This window comes from Rhinoderma darwinii, chromosome 7 (genome assembly GCF_050947455.1).
Source record: "Rhinoderma darwinii isolate aRhiDar2 chromosome 7, aRhiDar2.hap1, whole genome shotgun sequence".
NCBI classification, from domain to species: domain Eukaryota; kingdom Metazoa; phylum Chordata; class Amphibia; order Anura; family Rhinodermatidae; genus Rhinoderma; species Rhinoderma darwinii.
This window is the reverse complement of record NC_134693.1, coordinates 48,653,845-48,681,318: the sequence shown is the minus strand read 5'-3', so window position 1 is coordinate 48,681,318 and position 27,474 is coordinate 48,653,845. Positions and strand designations below refer to the sequence as shown.

At 40.7% G+C, this 27,474-nt stretch overlaps 1 protein-coding gene across 1 annotated transcript in view; it reads left to right on the top strand.

Moving 5' to 3' along the window:
* The window catches only part of SASS6 (SAS-6 centriolar assembly protein), a 29,556-nt gene extending 2,951 nt beyond the window's left edge, over positions 1-26,605 (top strand). Inside the window, exons 2-16 of the mRNA XM_075833344.1 lie at positions 3,469-3,529; positions 6,565-6,749; positions 12,185-12,353; positions 12,441-12,518; positions 15,344-15,463; positions 15,993-16,184; positions 19,635-19,829; positions 19,910-19,999; positions 20,166-20,345; positions 23,319-23,400; positions 23,683-23,780; positions 23,872-24,003; positions 24,104-24,171; positions 24,868-24,956; positions 25,580-26,605. Coding sequence (XP_075689459.1) covers positions 3,469-3,529; positions 6,565-6,749; positions 12,185-12,353; positions 12,441-12,518; positions 15,344-15,463; positions 15,993-16,184; positions 19,635-19,829; positions 19,910-19,999; positions 20,166-20,345; positions 23,319-23,400; positions 23,683-23,780; positions 23,872-24,003; positions 24,104-24,171; positions 24,868-24,956; positions 25,580-25,650 — 1,810 coding nt within the window. The 3' untranslated portion in view covers positions 25,651-26,605. The remainder of the gene's footprint in view (positions 1-3,468; positions 3,530-6,564; positions 6,750-12,184; positions 12,354-12,440; positions 12,519-15,343; positions 15,464-15,992; positions 16,185-19,634; positions 19,830-19,909; positions 20,000-20,165; positions 20,346-23,318; positions 23,401-23,682; positions 23,781-23,871; positions 24,004-24,103; positions 24,172-24,867; positions 24,957-25,579) is intronic.
* The last annotated feature ends 869 nt before the right edge of the window (positions 26,606-27,474 follow it).

Below are 27,474 nucleotides of genomic sequence, written 5' to 3'. Positions count from 1 at the left end.
CTCGTATTCTGGTCGTATTAATGTGTGTGGGGAGGATGTGGATTATGGGTTGCCAGGTCTCAAAGAAACCACATACTCTCGATTCCAGTCGGAGGGAAGCGTTCACCCAATCCATGCGTACTAGAAAGACCAACTTTTCTAAAAATAAACAAAGGGACGGGATGTCTGGGCCCAGCCAGGTCTGCAGTATAGTTTTTTCGGGCAGCAGCGGAAATGCAGAAAATTAGCCTCTCGTAGAGCCGGGGGACAAGGGAAGTGATGTCAGGCAGATGACCAAAAAGAGCCCAACTGGGGGTTAGGGGAATCTGTTGCGTAGCGTGTGTGTGGGTGAAAAGTAGTATCCTAGTTCTGAACAATTGGGATACTGGGCAGGTCCATAAGCAGTGGTACATATCAGCCACATCTGCCCTGCACCTGGAGCAAGCCGAGGTTGGGACATTTCCCATATGGAAGTTTCGTAGGGGAGAAATATAGCCTTTATGGGTAATTTTCAAGAACATTTCCCAGTAGGAAATAGCCGGTATGTATTTCAGTGCCTTGCCAAGAGTGCGAAGGATCAAGTCAGGTGAGAGCTCGGAGTCATGAGAAGTCCACCGCCCCAATCCCGAGTTGAGTGTCTGATAATGAACCTGTTTCCAGAGTAGCGAGTAGTAAGCAGACTTGTTTCTGGCGTTCCGTCGAGGTGACAAGCCGACGACAACAATCGTCGTCCCAGTCTACCTCCCTTATGGAGGGCAAAACACCAATAATATAGCTTTGTGCCTGCAAGAAGTGAAAAAAATGTGGGCGTATGAATTAGAGTTGCAAGATGCATCGAAACTTCGATAATATTTCGATGCCTTGCACCCTCAAACGGTTTGATACCGTTATTTCATGTATTTCGATACTAAGCTGTGCCGCCGCACAGCTTAGCATTGTTACACATGAATGTTGTTAGCGCAGGGCTGTGTAATGCAGGAACGGCACATACGGTCGTGTGCATGAGGCGTTAGGTGGTGCCCGATTATGACCCAAGTTTTCGAGACAGAGAGAAGCAATGAGTTGTCCCTAACTGTTATGGGGAGTGAGTGGTAGGGGAGATGAAGAAGACAACAATTTTTTCATCATTTATGGTGTACGCTGTAAAAAAATAAAATAAAAACTGCTTTCTTTCACTTATTGTGAGGCACGAGGTGTGATGAATTTAACCTCCATGTGCCTCACATTAATAGTAATTAACCCCATCATGTACCTCACACATTAACCCATTATGACTGAGAAACATGATGGGGTTAATTACTACAAGGCCTCATGCACATGACCGTAGCCATGTGCTCGGCCGTGACTTTCGGGGCGGCCGGCCACGGAGTGACAGCCGTGAGCCGCCCCCGCAAATCGCGGGCCGTGCACATGGCCGCGGCCATTATTTTCAACGAGCCCGGACTGCAGAACACGGCCGTAATAAGACATGCTCGTTCTTTCTGCGGTGCGGGCTCCTGGGCCATGCACGGACCGTGAAAACCACGGTCGTGTGCATGGCCCAATAGGAATGAATGGGGCCGCAATTCTCCTGTGGATTTTCGGGGGAATTGCGGCCGCAAAAGCACGTTGGTGTGCATGAGGCCTTAATGTGAGGCACATTCAAAATTCATCACGCCACGTGCCTCGCGTCAGAAAATGGAAGAACTTTTTTTTTTTATTATTACTTTTGGTAAAGTAACGTTTTGGTATCAAAATCGCAATACTACACAAAGTATCGGTATCGAAGTCCAAATTCTGGTATTGTGATATCCCTACTACACAGTAAACGTAGTCAATTTAAAATAGCACAATATCAATGGCAGAATACAAGTTAACCAATAAGGTATATGTACCTCAAATTCGTGCTATTAAAAAATACAACTTGGCACGTAAGGCTGGGTTCACACTACCTATTTTCAGGCGTAAACGAGGCGTATTATGCCTCGATTTACGCCTGAAAATACGGCTCCAATACGTCGGCAACCATCTGCCCATTCATTTGAATGGGTTTGCCGACGTACTGTGCCGACGACCTGTAATTTACGCGTCGTCGTTTGACAGCTGTCAAAAGACGACGCGCAAAATTACAGTCTCGTCAAAAGAAGTGCAGGACACTTCTTGGGACGTTTTTGGAGCCGTTTTCTCATAGACTGTATTGAAAACGGCTCCAAAAACGCCGCGAAAAACGTGAGTTGCTCAAAAAACTTCTGGAAATCAGGTTCTGTTTTCCCTTGAAAACAGCTCCGTATTTTCAGATGTTTTTCCTCAGCGTGTGAACATACCCTAACACACCAGCCCTCATAGTGCTATGTCGATGGAAAAATAAAGTTATGGCTCTCTGAATGCAGCTGTGAAAAAATGAAACAATCCCACCAAAATAGGCTCGGTAATGAAGTAAAGTTTTGAACAATGTAATAAAAAAAATTGTAAAAGTTTAAAAAAAAAAAAATCCTTTTCCTGTTTAAAAAAAAATAAATATATAATGTAAACCATAAAAAAAACTATTGGCGTTGCCATGTCCGAAAAAGTCTGAACTAATAAAATATAAAAAATTTTTGTTTAGCGTGCATGTCGGGAAAGCTAAATGTCTCTAGGGTTCCATTACGAAGACCAAAAGAGTGTACTTTTAGTCGGTATACGTAAGTAAAAAGTTATGAAATAGCGTATTGGACTACACTCTTTCATAACTGGAAATCCAGTAAAAAACATATATGCTAAACATACAATTTTTTTTAACATGGTAGTCTGTGGGTGATGGATGCCACTGTTTGGCATCGGTCACAGGCATCTGTTAAACATATATGCCATGAGCTTTTCATGACATCTTTTAAATGGATGCCATTGTAATTTATGGGTGACTGATGCCACTTAAAGGCCCTGTTCACACAGAGTTTTTGCAGGCGGAAAGATTTTGACCTGCCTGCACTCTTTGCCGTGCTTTTTGTCGCGTTTGGCTGCGGGCAATAAAAACGCAGTGAAAACCGCTTTCTCTGTCTCCCATTGATGTCAATGGGAGGTCAGCGACGGCAACGCCCGAAGAAAGAGCGTGACTTTATTTTCCCTCGAGCGTTTTTTCCCGCTCATGGGTTACAAAACGCCTCGACCTCCATTGAAATCAATGGGAGGCTTTCTCGGCGCGATTTCTGACGCTGTTTCCGCGTCGTCAAATGCACCACAAAACACAGTGTGAACAGGTCCTTAGGCTCCCATTTAACACATCCGTCAACCATAGACTATAATGGTGTCCATTTAATGGCTATGTCTTGCTCTCTTGACCTCTTTTCATGGCATGTATGTTGAACGTAGCCTAACCAAAAACATTTTAGATGTGGCAGCACATCTGTTACACCATCCATAAGAACAGACCTCTGTAGCGCAGACTCTCCGTACTTTATACTTTGATTCTTTGATATTACATGTTCCTGTTTCTATAGCTGTCCATGTTTTAATCTATAGTTTGTGTTGCAGGAAGCAAACTGTCCGGATCTGCATTGAGCTGCGAGCAGGCTCTACCCCTGTCCATAAGAAGGTGTGTATAGAGCGTTCTCTGTAGTGTAATGTGCTGAGCATGGCCTTTTATCCCACTTGTTCCACATAAACTTTCATAGACATTAGCTCGATTTAAAAATCTAAATTTGTCCTTGGAAGTAGAGCAATCTCCTGATATTTTGGACCATATCTCGTCAAATGCAATGAAAGTAGGAAGCTATAAGAATTGTGGAACCTGATGAAATGCTTGTGTGAATGCTCATCTAAAGTTTGCATTACTACAATCGGGTCCTCTAGTATAAGGGCCAGTTCACACTGAGTTTTTTGGCACGGAAACCGCGCCGCAAAACGCGCCAAATAACGGCCAAAAATGCCTCCCATTGATTTCAATGGGAGGCGGAGGCATTTTTTTCCTGCGAGCGGAAAAACCGTCTCGTGGGAGAAGGAAGGGACATGCCCTATCTTCGGGCGTTTACGCCTCTCACCTCGCATTGACATCAATGGGAGGCAGAGAAAGCGTATTTTGCGGCGTTTTATGCCCGCGGCGCTCAATGGCTGTGGGCGAAAAACGCCAGGAAAATCTGCCTCAAAATTCCAAACGGAATTTTGAGGCAGATTTTCCTCCTGCAAAAAACCCAGTGTGAACTCAGCCTTAGGCCCCATGCACACGAACGTAAAAACGTCCGTAATTACGGACCCATAGACTTCTATTGGCCACGGGTACCTCCCCGTATGCTTACGGGAAGGTGCCCGTGCCGTTGAAAAATATAGAACATGTCCTATTTCAGGCCGTAATAACGGCACGGGCAGGCCCATAGAAGTCTATGGGGTTCCCGTAATTACGGGTGACTACGTGTGTGCACCTGTAATTACGGGAGCGTTGCTAGGCGACGTTAGGGGATAGTCACTGTCCAGGGTGCCGAAAGAGTTAAACTATCGGCAGTAACTTACAGCAGCCTGGACAGTGACTACCGATCACAATATAGATCAACGTGTAAAAAAAAAAATAGAAGTTCGTACTTGCCTAAAACTCCCTGCTTCTTCCTCCAGTCCGGGATGACGTTTCAGCCCATGTGACCGCTGCAGCCAATCACAGGCCAATCACAGGCTGCAGCGGTCACGTGGGCTGCCGCATCATCCAGGGAGGTCGGGCTGGATGTCGAAAGAGGGACGCGTCTCCAAGACTATGGCCAGGTAAGTATGAATTTCTTTTACTTTTAGGCTGGGTTCACACGAGCATGTTACGTCCGTAATAGACGGAACGTATTTAGGCCGCAAGTGCCGGACCGAACACACTGCAGGAAGCCGGGCTCCCAGCATCATAGTTATGTATGATGCTAGGAGTCCCTGCCTCGCTGCGGGACAACTGTCCCGTACTGTAATCATGTTTTCAGTACGGGACAGTCGTTCCACGGAGAGGCAGGGACTCCTAGCATCGTACATAACTATGATGCTAGGAGCCCGGCTTCCTGCAGTGTGTTCGGTCCGGGACTTGCGGCCGATATACGTTCAATGCTTCACGGACGTAACATGCTTGTGTGAACCCAGCCTTACTACGGAAAGGGCTGCCCCTTCTCTTTATCCTGCACTGAGAGAGAGAAGGGGCTGGCGATTAGTGCAGTGCAATTTTGTAGCGAAAACGTGCCCGTAAATACGGCTGGAATACTGGTGACACCGGCCCCGTATTTATGGGCACGGGTCTGTAAATACTGGTGCAATACAGGTCGAATACGTGTGACCAAGGACCCATATTTACGGGAGTAAAAAAATACGTTAGTGTACATGAGGCCCTAGTGATCCATTGCAATGTAACAATTAGGCTGGATTCACACGAGCACATTACGTCCGTAATTGACGGACGTATTTCGGCCGCAAGTCCTGGACCGAACACACTGCAGGGAGCCGGGCTCCTAGCATCATAGTTATGTACGACGCTAGGAGTCCCTGCCTCACTGCCGGACAACTGTCCCGTACTGTAATCATGTTTTCAGTACAGGACAGAAGTTCCACGGAGAGGCAGGGACTCCTAGCGTCGTACATAACTATGATGCTAGGAGCCCGGCTCCCTGCACTGTGTTCGGTCCGGGACTTGCGGCCGAAATACGTCCGTCAATTACGGACGTAATGTGCTCGTGTGAATCCAGCCTAACAAATACTTAACCAAAGTTTAGTTTATGCGTTATTACTGTGAAGTTTTTGTGTATTTAGCAAAAATAACATAATTTTGGAAGGCAGAAATAAAAAAACACCAGTGACCGTTCTGGATCAGCCCTGGTCTTGTGATGCAATTCAGCGAATCTCTCACTTTATCAGAACTTCCTTCCCCTTCCGTTTTTAAATGGAAAAGCTCTAATTATCATTGATCCTGCTACGTTTCTATGTGAAGGATATTGCTGTGCCCGCTCTCCTGGCACGCCCTCTATCTATGATATTCATTGTTCTTAAATAAGTAATGCCAAAGGCATGTAATTTCTAGAAATACCTGAATGCAGATAGTATTGTTGGTGAGATTATATAACCCCTAAGGCTATGTTCACACAGAGTTTTTTGACGCGGAAACCGCGCTGCAAAGCTCGTCAAAAACGGCCCTAAAATGCCTCCCATTGATTTCAATGGGAGGTGGGGGCGGTTTTCTCCCATAAAGAAAGGACATGCTCTATCTTCGGGCGTGCCTCTGACCTCCCATTGACATCAATGGGAGGCAGAGAAAGCGTATTTCGCTGCATTTTATGCCCGCGGCACTCAATGGCCACGGGCGAAAAACGCAGCAAAAATCAGTGTGCAGGTAGAGGAAAATTTGCCTCAAACTTCCAAACGAAATTTTGAGGCAGAAATTCCGCCTGCAAAAAAACTCTGTGTGAACACAGCCTAAGTGTGCAAACTCTCTACAAGACAAGACAGAACTGGTAATCACACAACTGTGGTTTTATGATACAGTTCTACAATAAAATAAATTAAGGTTATGACACAGGCTTTGTGTGATGCAGGTTTTTCTGTATTTTTTATTTTTTTATACAATTTTAAACTTCTAATAGTTCCCTAATTTATTCATATTTTGCACTCCCTTTCCTGCAGGAGTTGGTTGTTCGCATTACTGATGATAGCGATCCTTTCTTTCTTTACAACCTTGTGATATCAGAAGAAGATTTCCAGAGTCTGAAACTCCAACAGGGCCTCCTGGTTGATTTTTCAGCTTTCCCACAAAAGTTCATAGATTTGCTTTATCAGTGTATCAATGAAGAAAACAAAGAGGTGCCTCGGTAAGAGAAACAGTACATCTTATTAGATAACAAAATTAAGATTTCTGTAGTAAAAAAATAACTAATTCAGTTCTTTATTTTAGTTTTCATTTTTTTGGGCTCTGTCACCACATTATAAGTGGCCTATCTTGTACATAATCTGATCGGCGCTGTAATGTAGATAACAGCAGTGGTTTTTATTTAGAAAAATGAACATTTTTGACGGAGTTATGACCTATTTTAGCTTTATGCTAATGACTTTCATAATGACCAACTGGGCGTGTTTTACTTTTTGACCAAGTGGGCGTTGTGGAGAGAGGTGTATGACGCTGACCAATCAGTGACCAATCAGCGTCATACATTTCTCTCCATTCATTTACACAGCATAGGTTTATTTTTGTGATCAAGAACGCCGCCATTTTACAGTTTGTGTATACAGTAGATATAATGTACATAAAGTTAAGCAAATACATTGCATTATTTATCTTGCTCTGGTCATGAGTTACAGCCTGTATTATAGTCTCTTTACTGTTCTGCTGGAAGAGTTGACAAGCTTTGAGTGCTGGGGGGATTTCAGGTCTGCTGCCTGCAGAATTGTTAATGCAGCTTCCGACTATAGAACAGGCTGTAACTCAGGATCAGTTAAAATAAGTAATGCAAAGTATTCACAACGTTACTTTTCATGCAGGACAATTTTATATAAAAACTGTAAAATGATGTAAACAATTAAGGTATTTGCGTTTTTTTGTTTTTTTTAAAGGTCCTGTGCAAGGCTTAAACAGGCCATTAACCCCTTAGTGTCTAAGCCTGTTTTGGCGTTAAGGACCAGACCATTTTTTTCAAATCTAACATGTATCACGTGAAGTGATAATAACTTGGGAATGCTTTTATTTTTTCAAGCGATTCTGAGATTGTTTTCTTGTGACACATTGGACTTTAAGTTAGTGGTAAAATTTGGCCGACACATTCAGTATTTATTTATGAAAAACACCAAAATTTGGAGAAAAGTTGCAAAAATGTGAATTTTTTTTTACATTTAAATGTATCTGCTTATAAGACAGATAGCAATACCACACAAAATTGTTACATTTCCCATATGTTTACTTTATGTTTGCATTGTTTTTTGAACGTCCTTTTATTTTTCTAGGACGACACAACGCTTAGAACTTTAGCATCAATTTCTCATATTTCCAAGAAAATGTCAAAAACCTTATTTTAGGGACCGGTTCCGTTCTGAACTGGTTTTGAGGGCCTTATACACTTTAAACCCCCTATAAGTCACCTCATTTTAAAAACGGATCCCTCAAAATATTCAAAACAACATTTAGAAAGTTTCTTAACCCTTTAGATGTTTCACAGGAATTAAAGCAAATTAAAGGTGAAATTTACAAATGTCATTTTACCAGAGAAATGCTGCTCAATATTTATTGCCCAGATTCTGCAGTTTTTAGAAAGATCCCACATGTGGCCCTAGCGTGCTACTGGATGGAAACACCGGACTCCAAAGCAACGTAGCACCTAGTGGATTTTGGGGCCTTATTTTTATTAGAATATATTTTAGGCACCATGTCAGGTTTGAAGAGGTCTTGTGGGGCCAAAACAAAGAAAACAACCCAAAAAAGCATTTTGACCCCACAGGTATTTTAGTGTAATTAGACTCTGAAAATGAAAATCTACATTTTTTTCTAATAAAATGTCGTTTCAGCTCAGATTTTTCCATTTTCACAATAGATAAAGGAGAAAAAGAACCCCAACATTTGTAAAGCAAACTCTTCTGAGTACAGCAATACCCCATATGTTGTCATATATTGCTATTGGGACCCACGGCAGGGCTCAGGAGGGAAGGAGTGCCATTTGGCTTTTGGAGCTCAAATTTTGCTTGATTGTTTTTCAGGTGCCATGTTTCATTTGCAAAACCCCTGAGAGGCCAAAACAGTGGAAACCCCCCAAAAGTGACCCCATTTGGAAAACTACACCCCTCAAGGAATCTATCTAGGGGTATAGTGAGCATTTAGACCCCACAGGTCTTTTGCAGAATTTATTGAAATTAGGCCGTAAAAATGAAAATCTACATTTTGTTCCACTAAATTGTAGAATGTATTAATTTTCACAAGGGATACTGGAGAAAAAGCACCCCAACATTTGTAAAGCTATTTCTCCCGATTACGGCAATACCCCACATGTGATCATAAACTGCTGTTTGGACACACGGCAGGGCTCAGAATGGCAGGAGCGCTGTTTGGCGTGTAGATTTTGCTGTATTGGTTTTTGGCCACTATGTCGCATATGCAAAACCCCTGAGGTACCAGAGTTTAGTGGAAGCCCCAAAAAGTGACCCCATTTTGGAAACTGCACCCCTCAAGGCATTTATCATTTGCCTGGAAAATGAGCATGCACATTTCGAGGTCTTTTTTGGTGATTTTTCACAGCATTGGCCCACAATTGCAGGGCTCGGACGTCAAATAGTAAAACAAACCCCAAGTAGATACCCCCATATTGGAAACTACACCCCTTAGGGCATTTTAAGGGGTGTTGTGAGCATTTTGACCCCACAGGTGATTCTACATTTGAAATTAGTGCCCAATGGATGGTGCAAAGTGAAAATTGCAATTTTCCACTGATATGCCAATTTAGTGCACAATATGTTGTGCCCAGTTTGTGCCACTGAAGACAAATATCTCTCAAACTGTTAAGCGGGTTCTCCCGGGTATGGCGATGCCATATCTGTGGATGTAAACTGGTGTTTGGGCACGCTGCAGGGCTCAGAAGGGAGGGAGTGACATTTGGCTTTTGGAGCGCAGATTTTGCTTGGCAGTAGTTCTGTTTGGGGTTTTGCTGGTATTTCAGTTTATAATGTGGGGGCACATGTAATCTGTGCGGAGTACGTCAGGGCATAATAAGAGGGTATAATAATGCGGTAAATAAATAATAATTCATAGATGTGTGGCCGGTGTCGCACTGATAAATGGTGCCGAATCTTATCTGCTTTTGGAACACTCGGCACATTTTGCATCGCCATTTTCTGAGAGCTAGAACTTTTTTATTTTTTCCCCACCAGAGCTGTGTGAGGGCTTATTTGTTGCGGGACAATCTGTAGATTTCATTGGTACCATTTTGGGGTACGTGCGATTTTTTATTTTATTTATTTATTTATTTATTTTTATTTTTTTTAATATCACTTTATTCCATTTTTTTTGGCAAGCAAGGTCACCAAAAACCATCAATTCTGACAATGTTTTTTTGTTTTTTTTACGGCGTTCACCGTGCGCTATAAATTATATTTTACTTATGCGGGTCGATGTGATTACGTAGATACCATATGTATATAGTTTTTTTTTATGTTTTACAGCGTTTGCACAAAAAAAAATAATTTTTTTTTGTGTCCCCATATTCTGAGAGACATAACTTTTTTTTATTTTTGCGTTGACAAGGCTGTGTCAGGATTTGTTTTTTGCAGGACAGGATGTAGTTTTTATTGGTACTATTTTGGGGTACGTGCGACTTTTTGATCATTTCTTATTCTATAATTTAGAAGGGATGGTGACCAAGAAAATAGCGATTCTGGCATTTTTTTTTTTTTTTTTCTTGCGGTGTTCACCGTACGGGAAAAATAACAATATAGCTTTATAGTTTAGGTTGTTACGAACGTGGTGATACCACATATGTGTACTTTTTTAACGGTTTCATTTTTTCCCTATAATAAGAGACTTATTATAGGAAAAAAGGCAGTTTTTAACTTTTAACTTTTAACTTTTTTATAACTTTTTTTTTGTCCCACTAGTGGACTTGAAGACCTGCACCTCTCATCTTTATTCTAATACATTGCACTGCCCACATAGTGCAATGAATTAGAGCCGTCAGCTATTTCTGTACGTGGGAGACTAGGAAGCAATTGTTGGCCTCCGGTTCCCATAGTAACGATCGGCATCCGTGCGACCACTTCGCAGCGATGCCGGTCACCTGGAAACACCTAAGATGCTGCGATCGCTTTTCATTGCGGCATCTAATGTGTTAATGGCAGAGAGCTGAGCTAGCTCCGTTCCCTGCCGCTACAGCAGGATGTCAGCTGTAACAAACAGCTGACATCCTTCAGCTGATGGCGCAGGCTCAGCTTCTGAGCCCTCCGCCATCTTTCATCTGCGGGGCCTAACAGGCCACCGTACTTGGCAGATGGGGCCATTGTTAGGCCTCCTGTTGCCAACAACCGATCGGCTAGCGTGGCTATCCGGCTCTTTTAGCCGGGTAATTATGCTGCAATACTGTGATTGGTCAGTCACTACTGACTGACCAATCACATCGATCGCTGGCGGCGCCGCGCCATGATTGGTCCCCCGACGAGTCACAGTGGCTGTCTGTGACAGCCGATGTCACTGTTATGTCACCTCGTGTTTTGACATAGTGACGGAAAAGCACCATGACGTACAGTTGCGTCATTGTGCGTTAAGGGGTTAAAGACAATTTTTCCCTTATCAGATAAATGTTTTGTTGCTTTTTATTATCCAGTCAACCGATTTGAGACGGCTTAAGGCCCATTTACACGGGCCTCTAATCTGCCGAACGAGCGGTCTTACAAATGCTCGATCCTAATTATTGGCCCGTGTTAACAGGGCAGCGATTAATCGAAAAAAGAGCAAACGCTTGTTCGACGGCTGATCGTTTTGTTTGTGGAGCCTATAAATTCATCGTTGTCGACCGCACATCTCCATGTGTAAACAGGGGATGTGCTGCCGACAATGATGCAAACTAATGGTAAAGGAACGATCATATTAACAATAGTTTACCCCCATACAGTAAAGCATTGGCCCATGAAAAAGGGCCTGTCAACGAGTACCGATCAACTTGGTATATCGTCGATTTCCGCTCGTTGAGGGCAGAAATCTCCCCGTGTAAACCAGCCTTTACATGCAACAATATTCTGCTATTCTAGGAATGACTTCCTGTAGTAAAAAAGGATCTTTGTAAATAACTTCGAAGCTTGTCTGAGAAACGTTCTGACTGATGAAACAGATTTGTTACGTCTGTGGCAACCTTATAGCCTCCTGCACATGGGACCAAAATGCTGCAGAGTTTCCAAGTAGAAATTTTGCAGTTTATACAAGATAAATTAGCATGCTGCAGATTGAGAATCCGCAGGTCTATTTCTGCACGTGTTTTCAAAAAGATTTGTCCGCATCATGTGGATGAGGTTTGTTCAAATGTTATCCACTTTGCTGCTACTGTAATATATGCTGTGGAATTTCTGCACAAATTCTGTAGCATTTCCTTCCCGTGTGCAGGAGGCCTTACACTATATTAATAAATCCTGTACAGAGATCTAATACAAGAGTGTTATCTTTATGGATTCCACTGTGCTATATACTGCTAAGCGAAGCTTAACCTTGCAGTTACATTTACTTGTCACTTGACTACTTATTATTTCCGTATGTAAAGTGACTTGTTCTGGTCTTTATCTGCAGATTCCTGTTACAGCTGTCTTCCAGCACAGTTTTGGGTAGTTCGCCTGCCCAGTTAGATGTGGTTGAGACAAATCCATTTAAGCACCTGACACATCTTTCTCTGCGACTCCTACCAGCAAATGACGTGGAAGTAAAGACTTACCTGGCAACGTGTTTAAAGTGTATTAAGGTACCAATCTTATTAGTTATATGTATAGCGTTTTCTTTTTGTTTCCTCTTGGATTGGGTAACAATGTATGGGTCTTTCATTGTGCAGGAAGAAAAAATTATGTTACAACACAAACTGAAAAAAACAGAAGATGATTTGACCCGACAGCTCATCTGCACACAGCAGGTAAAATAAAATTGTGAGATTTCCTACACAGGTTATTACCTCTGTTTGTTTTAGATTGTAATAAGTTTGAACGCAGAGGGCGTGTCCGAGCACATTTTCTTCAGGTTTTCTTTAAATTCAGGAAAATTTCCTGCAATTTTGTAGTGGGGAAAGAACCGCAAACACAGAGGGAGCATAAGTGGTCCTCTTAGTAGACCACCTACCTTTCCTCGTAAGCTTTGACTACTCAGATATGTACGAGTCCAATGACCTCCCGTTCTCCCCTGCGGTCTTGAGTTTAGATCCCTTTCTGTCCGCTACGGTCTCTACGTGGCTTATATCGCCAGACACACAGATGCTCGGTCAAGCTACTACTGAGCTCATCCTTCTGCGCACTGCTACTAAGAATCTGCTCCAGTCCAGGCTACACCAGTATGGAAGACTGCTGCGCTCCAGTTGCACAGCCCTTAGGAGGGTCGGACCTCTCTACAGCTCACTTTCCTAGTAGAAATAGCACTCCACTTGTGCCATTTCTCTCTCCAGAAGAAAACAACCGGGGTGAGTCTCCATCCTTCTCCCCATTCCCTGTTTGTGGCCGATTTCAGCTAGGCCTGCTGTCTCTACAGTTTACCAACCACCCTTTCTCTCCTCTTCTGTGATACCAGAGTCTGAGGAAGATGAAGGACTGATTCAGAAGTTGCTGACCCCTCTCCCAACAAAAGCTGACTTTGAACTTATGACACAGAGGCTTGAGACAGTGTGGAGATCAGAACTGTCTTACATGCAGACTAAAATCACAGATCTGCCTGCTGGGGTAGCTCAGTCACAACGTTATAATGAGGGGGACTTAAAGAGGCTCTGTCACCAGATTTTGCAACCCCTATCTGCTATTGCAGCAGATAGGCGCTGCAATGTAGATTACAGTAACGTTTTTATTTTTAAAAAGCGAGCACTTTTGGCCAAGTTATGACCATTTTTGTATTTATGCAAATGAGGCTTGCAAAAGTCCAAGTGGGCGTGTATTATGTGCGTACATCGGGGCATTTTTACTACTTTTACTAGCTGGACGTTCTGACGAGAAGTATCATCCACTTCTCTTCAGAACGCCCAGCTTCTGGCAGTGCAGACACATCGTGTTCTCGAGAGATCACGCTGTGACGTCACTCACAGGTCCTGCATCGTGTCGGACCAGCGAGGACACATCGGCACTAGAGGCTACAGTTGATTCTGCAGCAGCATCAGCGTTTGCAGGTAAGTCGATGTAGCTACTTACCTGCAAACGCTGATGCTGCTGCAGAATCAACTGTAGCCTCTGGTGCCGATGTGGCCGACACGATGCAGGACCTGGGGCAGGAAGTGAGTGACGTCACAGCGTGATCTCTCGAGAACACGCTGTGTGTCTGTGCACTGCCAGAAGCTGGGCGTTCTGAAGAGAAGTGGATGATACTTCTCGTCAGAACACTCAGCTAGTAAAAGTAGTAAAAACGCCCCGATGTACGCACATAATACACGCCGAGTTGGACTTTTACTTTAAACACGCCCACTTGGACTTTTGCAAGCCTCATTTGCATAAATACAAAAATGGTCATAACTTGGCCAAAAATGCTCGTTTTTAAAAACTAAAAACGTTACTGTAATCTACATTGCAGCGCCGATCTGCTGCAATAGCAGATAGGGGTTGCAAAATCTGGTGACAGAGCCTCTTTAAGCTTTTTACGATCTACTGTGCACACCCTTATCTTAGCAATGAGACAGACCCTGGACTCGCACGATGCTAAGCTTCGTATAAACCACAACAAGATATGCGGGACTCCAGAATCTTCCAATTTACAACTTTGCTGTTCATGCAAGTCTTGGGTCCATCTATATTCCCTGTACAAATCATTCAGGATCGCTCGATCAAGAAATTTTGACCCTGCTGTACCCAGCGATGTTAATACCTACAAAGCTGCGAAATGATCCTCCTTCTGACAAAAGCTAGGAAAATGCCCTCCTTGCAGGTTTATATAGTACCAGTCTCTTTCTACCCTGACTTGCCTTGGCAGGCTTTTCTGTTGCGATCTTCACAAGCCTCTAATCGAGCGCCTGGCAAAGGAATACAATACTGTTGAGGCTCTCTGTTTGCCTTATCTGTTTCCCATGGGGACCAAGAACTAACTCTATACACCTGCGGACTTTCCCGCTTTTTGTGAGTCTCTGGGCCTGCCCTATATGGCCCAATCTGCTTTGTCGACTCTTATCTTTAGCTCGTTATGGTCCTTGGCTTCTAAATCCAACATAGAGCTGACTCCTTGGATACATTAGGGGTGCTCTCCTTTCAAGGTCCGCATTCAGCAGACCCCATCCAGCAAATTTGGCTTCTGAGGACCACACCTGAATAGTGTTTCTCTCTCCCTCTCCCTCATCATGTCGTTTCTGTCCATTGTTTCGTACCTACACTATATATCCTGGTAAAGAGTATTTTTTTGTTCTCCTTTTGCATAGTTTAATTACTCTCTTAGATGGGGGTTTGCCAGTTCTCTCCAGTTACTCACTCCCCCATGGGGCCTGGGAGTTCTCCCTATATGGCACAAACTCCCTCTCATTGACCACGTTTACTCATTTATTCTTATTGTATAGTTTCTTTTTGAGAACAATTGAATACTGTTGAGGCTTCCTTTTCCTTTATATAAGTTGGTAATTTCTTTGTCAGAATCCACCAACCTAATATATAGACCAATACTGAAATTGGAAATAATCCTGAGTTCATGTTACCTGTCCAGTATTTTCTGTTTTTATTATATATGTTTTCATTTTGTCGTGGCAACATCTCATCTTATCTGATTACCTTGTTATCTTTTATATAGAGTTTGTCTGAGAAAAGTATTGAACTGGAGAATTTAAAAAGCGAATCTTCATCAAAGATTACATCACAAAAGAGCCAGTACACGATAGAGCTTACCAGTGAAAAAGAAAAGGCTCAGCAGGTACAAGACTTGTCTGGTTTAGAAAACCTATTTTCAAACACCCCATTAGTGCATTCAGGGTTAAAGTGGTTGTAAAAGACTGAAAAATTATGGCTGCTTCCTTCCAGAAACCGCATCTCTTTTGTCCGTGGGCTGCTTCTGGCATTGCAGATTAGTTTCATTCTTGAATGGGCATAAGTAGCACTGTTTCTGGAGATTAAATACTTTTTTTTTTCTAATTTCATACAACCCCTTTGATAGTGGGGGGGGGGGTGCCTTGTTTTTTGCCGCCACCAATAAACTACAGCATAGAGCAGGTACAGTGCTTATCACACATGAGATGAGCGGCTGAACAGCTAATGGCAGTAGTCCCAACGGAACAATTTTTTTACATTTCTTAAAAATATTAGATCTTTAACTTTACCGATTTCTGTATCCATTAACTACTTTGTGTCTTTGTTTTTGCTTATGCTACCTGACTGGACCAGTTTTTTTTTCTGTTTTCTGGACCGTATGTTTTACATTTATTATGGATGGTATTTCTTTTTAGGCTTCTGCTCAGCTACAACAACATTGTGAGCATCAAAGAAAGGAGTTTGAGAGTTTGCTTCATAAGAACACCCAGCAGATGCAGAGCAGACTGGATGATCTTGAACAGTCTAATAAGGATCTTCTTGAAAGGAGATATAAGGCTGAATCTACTGTCCGGGAGCTCAGAGCAAAGTACCAGAGCCTAGAAGAGGTACCCTCTTAATTTTTGATATGTATGAGTTTAGTATTAGCAGTATGACTAAGACTATGTTCACATTTACGTTGTGTCTTCCAGTCATAACAAAAACCACAACAGTCTGCCGGATCAGTCATATGTCAGATTCCACCGGCGCCCAACGGACCCAATTGACTTACAATGCGGTCCTTCTGGTTCCGGTGTTGTATCTGCTGTTTTAATGGGTAGATAGGCAGACTTTTGCACAAACCAAAGAAAGTATGTGACTAAGAGAAAAAAAAGACAGCAGCAAGAAGCCACACGTGTTCTCACCCAATATTTCATCCTGGGATCAGTAGGTCCTCAATGGAGTGCAATTGGAAGGGGGAGGGGGGCTTGTAGGCAGACAAGGAATTCAATATTTTGAAAAAAGTTACAAATATTCCTCAACACATCCGCAATGTGAAATATAAAAAAAAAAGCTTTATTTGGTCATTTGTTTAAAAGTTCATAGAGGACACAAGTAGGGCGTGTTACTGCTTATGGGTTTTGAACAAAGTGTTCGTACTTATAGCATAACATAACAGATTCGATACATGTGTTTTAAAATCAGTAAGCCAATCCTGACATCTAGGTAAAAGCAATACTACACACCATTTTTAGAAACCGATTAAATGTATAACAAGGTTACAGAATGTATAGACTCATATGAAACTTATACAAAGTAATTTGCAATAAGATTATAAAGTATAATTCATGTTTTGGAGAACAGTGAAAAAAGAAGAAATCAAAATATAAGTTAGGAGATATCCACTCAATGGGAAATGTACAATATAAAAGGAAAAAAACATCGAAATTTGTGAAATCTTTGGTACAATTTATCTGAGTAATGAAACTATTTTTAGTTTGAAAAAAAACTATTCCAATCTAAAAAATTTACTAAATATCTAACTTGTGCAAAGAAATTTGACAAAAACCGCAGTAAAAGAATTAATGTGCATACTTCGGCGCTGAATATGCATAACTGACATATATAGATGTTCTGTGCAAATTACTGAGTAATGAATCTACTTTACACACAAAAATACAATTTATATATGAAGAATGTTGTGAATTATGTCACTAACATGCAAACTTGCACAAAAAAGTTTTAGGATATTACATAAATATAAGGTGGTGTTTGTCGACGTAATTGTTTTAAATATCTAAATTTGAAGAAAAATCATTAGCAAATGGGAAAAGGGGAGAAAATGTTTTCTTTCAAAGCCAAGCTTTTAACATAGTATAAATATAGGAGATCTCCCCTCCAGCGTAATCCCTTTAGGGTGACTGGTATCTATTTGGAGAATCCAAAAGGCTTCTCTATTAAAGAGATGCCTCTTCCAATTGCCTCCCCTGAGAGGTTTTCCCACTAGCTCAATGCCATGAAATCTAAAATGTTCCAAGGAACTGTTGTGTTTGTCAATGGAATGTTTGGCAGCCCCAGGTGTCTTTGAAGAATTTTTCGATATATCTGATGTATGTTCCGCTATACGTATTTTAAGTTTTCTGGTTGTATACCCTATATAGTTTAAATGACATGAGGCACAGGTAATCATGTAGACCACATGATGTGTATCACAGTTCATAAAAGAGTCTATGTTGTGGATTTTGTTATTAGGTAGATTAAATTCTTTGGTCTTCATGCTGTATTTGCAAACATTACATCTATTGCCACCACATTTGAAAAAACCCTTTCGGGATAACCATATTTTATTAGTGACATTGGATGTAAAAAGGCTTGGTGAGAGGATATCACCTAGACTTCTACCTCTTTGGCCACATATTTACAGCCTTGTTTTATAATTTGAGACCGAGTAGTGTCCTGATTTAACATGGGAATATATTGCATTATAATGTTAACGATCTCTGTATGACTAGAACCGTGGGCAGTAGAAAAAACTATAGGGGATATTACGGAGGAATTAATTTTACTGCTGTTTTTCAGAAAAGACTGTTTCGATTTATTTTTAACATAATTCCAGACTTTTTTCCCCACATCCACTTTTTATAACCTCGATGCGAGAGTCTCTTTTCTATGTCTTTGCAATGTGTAGAAAAGGACAGATCATCAGAGCAAGCTCTTCTTGCTCTGAATAATTCTCCTGGCGGTATCGATTTGATAGTGTGACTGGGGTGACAACTGGATGCATGTGGAATGATATTACTTGCTAAAGGTTTAGGATATAAGGAAGTAGATACACCCTTGCCTACAGTGTCCCCCACTCAAAAGTAAATCCAAAAAGGAGGTTTCAAAATTAGATGAATTGAAGGTATACATCTTGAACCTAAAATTTATCATTAATGTAGTCCACAAATTGTGATATGGATGCCACATCTCTGTCCCAAACCAAAATCAGGTCATCAATGTAGCGTCCATACCACATGATGGCATTGCTGAATGGATTAATTTCTGAAGAGATACATTTTTCTTCCTACCATGACATATATAGATTGGCTAGGGAGGGTGAAAATTTCGAGCCCATTGGGGCACCTTCGATTTGTATATAAAACGTATTATCGAAGCTGAAAAAATAATGATATAAAAGATATACTATTGACGTTATAATGAACTCCTGTAGTTCTAAATTGTATTATTATTTAAATGGAATTCAACCACATGAAGTGCCATGTCGTGGGGAATACAAGAATATAGTACCACGACATCGCATGTAAGCCAAGATGAGGTATTAGAACATGTGAAGTCTTGAAAAGACTTCAAAACTTCTTTACTATCTGAGGAATATTTTTTACTTTTTTTAAAATATAGTATGTGACTATTATTCTGAAAAACAAATTAAGCGACCATATGCTTAAGAGTTAAAGCCAAACACCCCTCCAAATCTGAAAATTGGAGTTTAAGGTACAATCTCCCACTCTCTTCATAAATAACACTCAAGAAGGTTGAGAAAGAGAAAAATATACTTCAATTATCCGGGTCCTTGCACTAAAAATTAACAAGAAATGGAAAAAAAAGACTTATTAAAATTTTTTCTATGTGACCAGTGTACCTAAGCTGACAGCAGATGCAAAAAGTTGAACATCACTCTAGATTACACTTGCATTTAGGTAAAGTTTATTATAGTATCAGAAGTTTCATTAATAGGTTATATAGCAATGTTTCGAACCTGTGGCCCTTCATCAGGCTAGGTAAACTATTATGTTATTACGTAACCTAGAAATGAACCTATAATACTAACCTGAACGTGCACACAGCATATTTAGACATGGTCAAGAAGTTTTTTGCATTTCCCCTAGCTTTCAGCATTAAACAGCGAATTCCTAGAGCTATATAATTTAAGGGTGGGATATTGCCCCTCTCTCAAACCAGAATTTTTAGTATGCTTGATAAAGATGTTTTGTGTGGTTAAAACTTTGCAGGAATAGATGAATAAACTGTACTTGAATTTGAAGCCGTTGCTATGAAACTTGTCTGTTTCTTTTTAGGAGCTACAACGAGCACAACAGAAGGTTACATCGCTTGGTAGAGAAAACAGTGCACTAGATGTAGAGTGTCATGACAAGGAAAAAGAGCTAAATAGACTTCAGACACGGCTAGCTGTTCTTGAACAAGAGCTGAAAGACAAGGATCAATTGGTACTGAGAAGCAATGAAATCCTTGCAGCCACTCAAGAGCAAAAGGTAGCGCTCCGTCTAGAATTTTTAAAATGCAGACAACTGTGTATGTGTTATTTTAAGTATTATTATTTTTTTCCCAATAGACTGTATTAGAAGCCAGCACTGAGAAGAAGCAAGTGCAGATTGGGAAGTTAGAAGCAACAATAAAATCCTTATCTACTGAGCTCCTTAAAGTAAGTAACTTATTTAATATCACGAACTAGACACTGGTTTACAATGGCATAATGGAAGGTCAAGGCCACAGTAAGGTGGTCATCTCTATGCCAGTAATGCATAACCTGTTTGACAAAAGAGGCCGTTATCATTCTCTACCTTTTCCCTCCCACTTAAATTCTAAAGGCCAATGATATAATCAAGAGGCTTCAAGTAGACCTGAAAACATTAATGGGGAAACTGAAGCTGAAGAATTCAGTGACTGTGCAGCAGGAGAAACTTATTGCAGAGAAGGAGAAGTTGATTCAAGATGGGCAAAGAAAAATACATGACGTTCAGCAGAGTCTGCGGTTGAAAGAGGAAGAGGCAAGCATAGCTGGGCTTTAAGCACCCTGTGGCTCTCTTCTATGGTACTGCAGGGACTTATTGTACCACTGTTTGTCAGAGCTATTCTCCCCTAGGAGCACACAGAGAATGCCTCCATAATAATATAGATTTTTTTTTTTTTTCAAATTCGTATGGAATGCAACAAAAAAAAGCTAAGAGCAATAACTAGCCTAGTTGGTTATAGCAACCAATCAGAGTGTTGCTTTAAAAAAAAAAAATGTAATTATATAAAGTTTTTCACCGCTCAAACAGCACCGAGAAACACAGTCCAACCTGTATTCTTATAGACGTATTTTCAAATAAAATCAGTAGCAGCACGTCAAAAAACTCGCCCAGCAAGTTTGTTTGACGGCTGCTACTGATTTTATTTGAATCACCAATGCTTTTATTCTATTTTCTGTAAGTATGGAATAAATCTTGCGTATTGCAAAAAAAACAGGGTGTTGCACTATTTCTCCTCTTCTCTAATGGAGTCATAGGATTTATCCTGCATGGAGCTTGAACATCGTGATACGGTGCAGAGCTCCGTGGTACTACAAGGACCAGAACAACTGCACACACCTCTGGACTGTATATTGCTTGTGGACTGAGCAGAAACGTCTATAAGACTACAGGTTGGACTGTGTTTCTCGGTGCTGTTTGAGCGGTGAAAAACTTTATATACTTTGTTTTATTTCAAGGTGTTTTGATTTCACCTGATTTTTGCCTTCTCTGGCCTGAAACATATTCATTGTGGTCATTAGAGCCAGGATTTACCCATATAGTATAGTTTCAGAAATGAAAGCTGAGCACTGATTAGATGTTTTGGCAACCATGACAATCTTTCTCAGCTTTGATTAAATAAGGACAATGATGTCCACCCTTCTCTTTGCTCCCAGTGAAATGTATCCGACACCTGAAGAAATTATTGTCACAAAAAACCCCTTTAAGGCCAGGATCACACATGCAGTTTTTTAATGCAGCATTTTGACCCAGAGCCAGGAGTGGATCTAACGGGAAGGAAAAGTATAAATCCTTCCTTTAGAATTTCCATACCTTTTTGAATCCACTCATGCAATTTTCATGTCAATTTTTTGTGCCAAAGCCAGAAGGGAATCCAAAAAGCAGAAAAAGTGTAAAGGAAAGACTGATCATGTCTCATTTATTTTGTTTCCTCTACTGTGTTTGGCTCAAAAAATGACCACAAAACTGCATGTGTGATTTTTTTGATGATGATCAAAGCCAGAGATTCATCAATGTAAATCGATGATGTAGTTTAGAGTCCACCACCCAAACTTGTTTTTGTGTAGTTCCCTGTAAAAAAAAATAAAAAAAAAAATATATATATATATATATATATATGTATAGGATATTGTAGATCCAGAGTTTCGTATGTAAAATATAACCTTTACTGTATTCTCATATAAAATTTCTTATAAAAAAACGAACATGTGCATATAGATGTAAAAATCAAGTATAATGGATTTTCAGCATTTGTTCATGGCATATATCCAATATAATTAGATATTTAGATTTAGACAGCAATTTGTGCGTATTTTAATAGATGGAGAGTGTTCATCAAGTTTTAAATTTGAGATCCTTCCTGATAAATAACCAACAAGTATTTGAAGAGCGGGGCTCAATGCCCACCTTCCCGTTTGGATGTCATCCGTTTCTGGGTTGCTTTAGGCTTGATGTCAAGGGACCAGGAAACCTCTCTTAGTATAGGAAAAGATCTCCCATGGAACCTCTCTCAATGTGCAAAAATATACCTCCCAACGCGTTTCCTCAAGGCCAAGCGATTCTTCGCCGGAGATGGGCCATAACCAGCTAAATCCAATTCTAGGAGTGCTGGGACAAATTAAGTAGCTGTCTATTTGGAGGCGTACGTGGAGTCGCAAGAAGTCGCCCAGATGATTCAATATTTTTGAAATTGGCGCCAACTTCAAAAATATTGAATCATCTGGGCGACTTCTTGCCACTGCGAGTACGCCTCCAAATAGCTACTTAATTTGTCCCAGCACTCTTAGAATTGGATTTAGCTGGTTATGGCCCATCTCCCCTGAAGAATCGCTTGGTTGGGAGGTATATTTTTGCACATTGAGAGAGGTTCCATGGGAGATGTTTTCCAATACTAAGAGAGGAAACTCTGGATCTACATTGTCTTTAAGCCAGAGATTCAAAAATTATATATTTTTGTTCGTGCCTTTTGCCAGTATAAAAAAAAAAAATCATAAATATTTAATCCAACTTATCCGTACCCCAAAATGTTTCATGTAAAACCATAATCATGCATATGGTAACATAGCAAAATAACAAATAAGGTCTTTTAAGGGAGCATCTCAGCAGGGTCATGCTGCACTACCCACAAGCAACATGAAATAGTGCCAGGTGGACTACATGTTACCCTGAAGTGCTGCAGTGTTTCAAAGAAAACCATGCTTTAATTAGTGCCAGGCTCGAGAAGAAGTGTCCGATAGGTGGCCCCCCTCTGATTCTCTAGCTCGGCTCAGCTTGATTAACAGGTCTCTACCTACACATAAAATTTCCTTTAGGTCACCCATCACCAGCATTTCAGAACACACAGTGGGGCAGATTCACGAATACTGGCATTTAATATGCCAGCCTTCGCTTTCTGCTCTGCTGGTGTAAAAGCAGCGTCAGGGCCTTATATGCGACCCCACACTCAACGACCTTGGCGCTTCATCACATACCTGAAGGTATCTGGTTTTTTAGCATAGATTTACGGCAGCTTTCTGGCATAAATTGCTCCTTTTTAGAAAAAATTGTCAGACGGCGTAAAATGCCCAAAAGTAAAAATTTTCAATGCAAATTGCGACTTTTGGGCCCTTTTTCGACTTTTCTAAGCAAGAAGACGGTTGTACAAAGGTTGGCAAATTCCCCCCAGTGTTCCTAATTTATGTCCATATTGACTATTTAGCAAATCTTAATGTTCGCTTTTGTGCATTGTAGGCCGAAAAACTGCAAGAACAGCTTCGGGAAACAGACAAGAAGTTAGAAGAAAGTAAAGAGCTGCTCAAGACAAATGAGAATGGTGAGGACCATAGAGTGGCTTTTGACAATGTGTTACCAGAACTGCTCTTCTAGTTGCCTCTGAATGTTGGCATATGATGCATTCCTGGTGTAAAGCATACGTATTGTATATCCAACCCCACATCGATCACTAATACATGACAAGTGGGATAGCTCATGTGTGCCTAAAAGTACTTGTGCTACTTCATTACCTTTGCGAAAAAAAAGTAACAATTCACGAGTTAAAATTATATGAACATGATTAAATTCGTTTTTACCATCTCGTCCTATTTGTTCCCTGCAGTTATTTCGTGGTTGAATAAACAACTGAATGATAACCAGTCTGTGAGCTCAAATCCAAGCAGTGCCCCCTTCAAGTCAACCGTGACACCCAACGAAATGGTAATTTTTCTTTCACGTAGCTACATTATATACACACCATTTTTAGATTTGATTTATTATGTTGATTTTCTTATTTTTCTTTGTGTTGCAGCTAGAAAACAGGATACCTCTCCGTAGCTCCCGGATTAACTATCCACTTCCTTCCTCATATTCAGTCATACCTTTCATTGCACCTTCCGCATCATACCAGCCCCCATTGGAGGTAGTTCACTCAGGTCCACGAGTAAGGAAGACTATTTCTCTGAATGAAGTGTATATAAATATTAGACTTCTGTTATTTATGTATGGACATGTTTGTTAATTTCCAAACTCTCTTTGTAAAGGTTCACTACAATAATCCACTCTCTAAAGCAAATTTGCCAGGAGCAACGCTTAGTGCAAATAAAGAGAAGTAAGTCATTCTTTACTTTGTCAGGCATTTCACCGTCTTGTATTAATGTGGAATTTATTTATTTATAGGGCTGGGCAATTATGACCTAAATCAAAATCACGATTAAGTGAACATGTAACCTCGATTACGATTATTGACCGGTTATAAAGGCCACACCCCTTTTTGCATGTCACACCCCCTATTTTCATGCTACACCATTGAGTTAATATTTATCTCTACATAGTATAATGCCCCATAACTGACTTCCACGCAATATCATGCCCCTATAGCAGCCCTCACACAGTATTAGGTTCCCCATAGCTGTCCCCACACTGTATAATGCCCCCACAGCTGTCCCCAAAAGTGCCTGATAAAAATAATATACATACTCTCCTAACCCCGTTCTAATGACGAGTGGAGGAGATCCCTCCGCTCTGTGCGGCACGACGCAGACTACATCACTGCCTGGCGTCCGGCGATTCATAGTAAATGGTACAGCAAGTCCCCTGCTGTACCATTGGATTCAACTGTATCTGCGTCCTGAAGATGCAAATACGGTTAAAACGGGGAAAAAATAATTGATAAAACCGAAATTCGCAGGATGACTCCAATTTAATTTTGTTTAATTTTGCGATTAATTGCCCAGCCCTAATGTATTGTATTTGAATTTACCAGTTTCTGGCCAGTTGGGTCGCTGATTGTCTTGTGTTATTTTAGTGCAGAACCAGCAGGCCTGGATCTTAAGTATCTGAAGAAGAGAGAGGGCATTCTCCCTCTACAAGGCCTTATCCAAAACACTGCTCCAGGTGAGAGCTCTTCATCTATAGCTCAGGGTCAATCTTTGCAGAATGTTAATGGGGTTATCTGGTTTACGTAACCCATTTTCAAATACTTGTAATAGACTGGAGTCACCCATACAGGACCCTAATCTACTAGAGTGGAGTGTGGCTACAAAGAGCGTCTCTTGCTCTGGGCAACCCAACACATCCATGCATTACGCGGACCGACACTCTCTAGTTGATTGACTTCGATGGAAACTGTGTAATACTTCATTTCCTCTGTGGTGCTGTAGGGGAATTAAACTGCTAAATTTCTCCCACAGATGGTCTTTGAAATATTCACTCTATAGTACCTGTGAACGTAAATCAGAACAGTAGCAACCGCAGGGACAATTCTTATCCAACTCGCAACAGTCTACTTTCAAGGGGGTTGTCTAGTTTAGAAAACCCATTTTCCTATAGCACTTATCTTGTTCAGATTTAGTCAAATTATATCAATTTATTTTGAATATTCTATAGCTATGGATGACTGTAAAAGTCGAATAGAAACACTGCTTGTGTACCAGATGGTTTCTTTACTTTGCCACAAGTAAATGCTTTTTCAGTATTGTACTCATTTGCTTTAAAGTTTTTGTCTTTCCCAATTACAGAACCTCATAAATCCTTGCGTACACAAGCAAAGACTGGACCTTTGATACAATCTGCATACTTTCCTGGATAAGTCATCTTCTTGATTCTTTGAGACCAGCTCGACTGTTTCATTGCTGAAGTACTTTTAATTTGAGGGTGGAATCATGTTCATGGGCCTATGGAAATAGAATTTATGACTGCACAAGCATTGTTTTTTAACTGGCCACAGCATATTCCAATGTGGACCCTCATAAGTTTGGAATGGTTGTTTCGGTGAATTGCTAGTTCAAATATGTTTGGTTTTGTGTGAACGTTTATTTCCTTTGTAACAGTGAGTGATGTGTGGTACTAATATGTACATCAGCCCCCAGTGACTTATTATGAGATTGGGGTGGAAGCGTCATGGTCATAAGAAGCTCGTCTAGTAAGGTATCTTGTATGGACATATGAGTATAAACTTGTGTCTGTGCCCTATCCTAACATTTCTAGGACTATGGACATTCTTTATTACTGTATTTTGCACATTATGACAAATGTATTTAACATTTTATTCCAAAGAAATGTTTTCAAGATTATACTACCTCTTGTCTTCTATAACATGTCTTGTATGTGTGTATATTTGTGCTTAGATCCGACTGCTCAATTATTCAGATTACATTGTATGGAATATGCTGATTAAACACTGTAAATAATTGTTTTGAGAGGGGTACTTATATCGCACTCTGTATCTCTCTTCAAACCATGTACTGACAAGTCCATTGACCCAATGGATGCCAAAAGTTTCCTTTTGGCATCGTCTAGGCACGTATAGCGTTTTTATTTTTGTTTTGTCTTTTTAAACTGTATAGCAATGCTACATATTCTTATGCAGTTTGCCACCACAGGAAAAACAAACAATATATACCGTGCCGTATGTAATTTTTGTTTTTGTGCATAAAGCTGTTCTATGACATAGGCCGGGAAATTTCCCTTGAGTATGTGCTGAATGTAGTCTAATAATGTGATTTGAACAGATCCTAAGCAGTATAAAATAGGTCATATGCAGTAGTGTTAAAAAAAAAAAACAAAGTTAAAAAAATAGCATTTAAAAATGCAAATAAAGCGCAAAATCATTCATTTGTTTGCCTAAATGCAAATGCACTGGAAATTACACTACACATTCAATTCCAAATCAAAACAATAACAAAATGTATCCAGTTTGGGTTAATCCTTCACAGAAAGTAAAGAAAAGGGAATATTAGGCTGTTCCAAAAAAATAGCAGTGCCAGCATTTTTATTTAAAAACTCAAATTTAATGTATAAACGGAAAAAAAAGTTTCAGATTTCACTTTACTGAACTAATAGTTAGTGGCATAACCATTGTTTCTGAGAACTGCTTGACATCTGTTTTACATGGAGTCAACCAACTTTTGGCACCCCTGAACAGGTATTCCAGTCCTGGAAGATTAGACTACATTTTTTACATTTTTGAACCTTGCTTCAAACTGCATTTTTGATGTCACCCCACAAGTTCTCTATGGGATTGAGGTCAGGGGATTGGGCTGGCCATGCCATTACCTCAATACTGTTTATCTGTAACCAAGATGTTGTTCGCTTACTGGTGTGTTTTGGGTCGTTGTCGTGTTGAAACACCTATTTCAAGGACATTTCTTCTTCGGCATAGGACATGATCTCCTCAAAGCTTTTGATATATTCAAGCTGATCCGTGATACCTTGTATGCGATAAATAGGCCCAACACCATGCAGTGAGAAACATCCCCATATCATGATTTTTGTACGACCATACTTTACGGTCTTCACAGTGTACTGCGGCTTGAATTCAGTCCTCAGGGGTCGTCTGACATACTGTCTATGGCCACTAGACCCAAAAAAAAACAATTTTGCTTTCATCAGTCCACAAAATTTTGCTCTATTT